At 32.9% G+C, this 3,535-nt stretch overlaps 1 protein-coding gene across 1 annotated transcript; it reads left to right on the top strand.

Annotated features, from left to right (window-relative positions):
* Nucleotides 1-2,362: 2,362 nt before the first annotated feature.
* On the top strand, nucleotides 2,363-3,190 carry EIN_518620 (interleukin-1 receptor-associated kinase, putative; the record flags this gene model as incomplete). The annotated part of the gene is made up of 1 exon (XM_004258428.1): nucleotides 2,363-3,190. The coding sequence occupies one exon, from the start codon at nucleotides 2,363-2,365 to the stop codon at nucleotides 3,188-3,190; it is 828 nt and encodes a 275-aa protein (XP_004258476.1).
* Nucleotides 3,191-3,535: the final 345 nt, after the last annotated feature.

The raw sequence follows: 3,535 nt of genomic DNA, 5'->3' as shown, positions 1-3,535 counted from the left end.
ACCGACTATAAATACTCTTTTTATCGATTTCAAACAAAACTTTTTAGTGGACATTGTTGTTGATATTTGTTACAATTGTTATTTCAAAGGAAATTTTGGAGTTATTGAAAAGAAAAATTTATTTAAAGCACAAATACCATATTGTTTAAATTATATTGAAAAAAACGGTACTCGTATCACCAGAAAAAACTCAATTCACTGTGAATTGTGCGGACTCTACAACTACATTTGTTAATGAAGTTGTGAATAAAATCAGTTTAAATAACGACACGTACTCAATTATAGAAGTGTCGAATATCCCACTTGTTGTGTATTTTATTACCAATGATTTGTATACTACTATCGAAACATAGAGAAGCGTTCAAGGAATTCTACTTTTGAGTAACAAATATATGACATATACAGGTATTTATGAATACGATTCGGTGTATTACTACAATATAAAATTAAAGGGTATTATTAAAAGTGGAGGGAAGTACATATCACATATGTTTTTCGATAACAACAAATATGTAACATGTGAAAATAACACCAGAGATTGTGTCAACAAAACATATGCAATACAATGCAGTGATGGCTATTTCATGAACAAAGCAGGAAATTGTATAAGAACTCAGTTTTGTAAAAAATTATTTGGTGATATTTGTGCTGCGTTAGGTGGTACGTTTGATTACCAACAACACGAATTTAAAAAATGTGACGAAAGGTGCTTGTTTTGTTTGTGAGGAATGTATCTTATATGTGCATCAAATTTAATTTTAATCAATGAGAAATGTCAATCTAAAGGATATGGAGAGAAGATAGTATACTCACATTCTGTAATTAGTTGCAATGATGGGTACTACAATCACCAAAACTCATGTCAGTTATGTAAAAGGACTTTTTTGAATTGTGAGTTGTGTGACAAGAAGAAGTGCACCAAATGCATTTCTGGGTATTCACTCGACACTTCACAAAATTGTGTGATTCCAATCAAAAATTTAAGCACTTTAAAAACAACAACATGGTGCCCGCGTGGTTACACATTGTCTGAAAATGGCAAGTGCCAAGCATCCATAACACATTGTTTGTATTTCATAGAAAACGTGTGCTATTAATGTGAGTCTAATTATGTTTTATTGCATGGAAAGTGTTACCAAGGCACCATCACACAAGGTGATAATTGTGAAATGTTTACACCTATTGGGTGTCTTCGATGTGCAAAGGGGTATTACGCTGACAAAAATAACAAATGCAGCAAATGCAACACAAAGTGCACAGAATGTACAGAAAACTCGGAGAAGTGTCAAAGTTGTATCACAGGCACCGTCCTTTCAAACGGGAAGTGTCTCACTATTTTTGCACTTGAAGGCATTTGTATTTTATATGATGCGAATGGGCAATGCGCACAATGTGTGGATGGATATTATATCAGCAATTCATCATGTTTTAAGTGTACTTTTCCATGTGCTATTTGTAAAAACGATATAAAATGTGATAAGTGGGATAAAAAGTATTTTGTAAATGAAAATGGAGTTTGTGAGAGTATATACAACATCACAAATTGTGGTGAATTCTCAGAAACTTTGGGGTGTTTAAAATGTTCTGATGGGTATTACAAAAGTGGACTACGTTGTATTCAATGCAAACAAAACTGCTCATCGTGTTCAACAGCAGACTTGTGCAACAAGTGTAGTAACAACGTGGTCTTATCTTCTGGTATATGTATTGAGCGATTGTATATAAATCGTTGTGTTAATGTTATAAATTCGTTGTGTGAACGATGCAACTTTTGGTATGTTAAAAGTGACGAAATGGTATCTTGTGATAAAATAAATATAACTAAGATCCTACTTATTGTGATATTTGGATGTATAATCTTACTGATATTATTTACAATCATTATGAGTCTTGTTGGATTGTACATCATACAGACACATCACCTTAATGTAGAGAGAAAGAAAAATGGTATATTTTCTATTCGTTGTGTCAGAGAACCAATAAAACAACTTATAGACAAGATATACACAAATTCATCAACACTTGATTTTGGTGTTGACTTACCAGTCAACAGAATGTGTATTAAAACAGTTGTATTTGCCAACAAATCGAAATGTTGTGTAAAGCTGCAGTTGGTCTATATTCACCGCAAAAGTTACAAAATAACCATCTCGCCAAAAGTCGTCACATTACGACCAAGAGACGCTTGTCTTTTCACAATTGAAATTTCACCGACGTACTCTGGCGATTTTAAAAGTTCGTTGACACTGAGTTGCGTATTTCTGGAACGTGGTGTCGAGTTAACCAAAAGAATACCACTCATATTTTCAACAGCACTTTCAACGTGGATTGACGACAGTAGCATTACTAATATGACTGAAATATGTCGGGTGGTGTTGGTATCATATTCAAAGCAACATACAAAGGGCGTACAGTCGCAGTGAAGAAGATCAGACAATTCAAAAATGTCAAAGACGATGAGTTCATAACAGAAGTCGACATGTTACAAAAAATACGAAATCCGTATATAGTTGAATTCATTGGAGCTGTAGCACAAAATGGAAAACACATGATTGTCATGGAGTTTATCATTTATAGGAGTCTGGATCAGATCATCAAAAGATATAAAATGAAACGTAGTCACACTGATGTGCTTCAGTGTGATGACATTATATTGCCATTAACAATTCGTTATAAAATCTTATTAGATGCCACAAAGGGTGTCAACTATTTACACTTCAATGGTATTTTTCACAGAGACATCAAGCCCGGAAATATTCTTGTTGTTGAGTTGCAAAGTATTACCGAAGTAAACGCTAAACTTTCAGACTTTGGAAGTGCAAGAAACGTGAATTTGTTGATGTCAAATTTGACATTCACAAAGGGCGTTGGCACACCTAAGTACATGGCACCCGAGTTGTTGAATGGACAGAAATACTCAATTGCTGCGGATGTGTATTCACTTGGTATTACTTTCTTTGAGGCATTTGCATGGAAAGACGCTTTTGGAGACGTGAAATATTTCTTTGAAATACCCGAGTTGGTCTCCAATGGGAAGCGACCAGATGACAAGTGTCTTAGTGATGATGAAAAAAGTTTACTTGAAGAAATGTGGGCACAAAAACGGAAAGAAAGAATAACATGTGAAGAGGTTGTTGATATCATACAGAAAATGTTCGATAAAACAAAAAATGAAATTTTTAAAATTTAATTGTATAGTCGGTCAAGTAAGCCCATAAAAATGAAAGAATGGTATAAAAATGAGGGTTTTGATACTAAATTTGGAGTATTTGAAATTATACAGTCAATATTCGATAAGAGGGCAATTCGATATAAGGATTTATTCGATAAGAGACCAAAAAATAAAAGGGAGGTCTCTTATCAAATATTGAAAAAAAATCAAAAAACAACAAATTCTTTTTTTGCTAATTTTTAATAATTTTTTGTCCAAAACCATAAAATGGTAATACATAAACCAAATTGTCATTAAGTTGAAAAAAATTAAAATAATTTTTACAATTATTTAAAAGCAAATGAGTTTTTCATCTAAAACCGA

Source organism: Entamoeba invadens, assembly GCF_000330505.1.
Source record: "Entamoeba invadens IP1 unplaced genomic scaffold scaff_1105074725903, whole genome shotgun sequence".
Classification (NCBI taxonomy): domain Eukaryota; phylum Evosea; order Mastigamoebida; family Endamoebidae; genus Entamoeba; species Entamoeba invadens.
The sequence above is the reverse complement of the archived record's forward strand: the minus strand, read 5'-3'. Positions and strand labels throughout refer to the sequence as shown.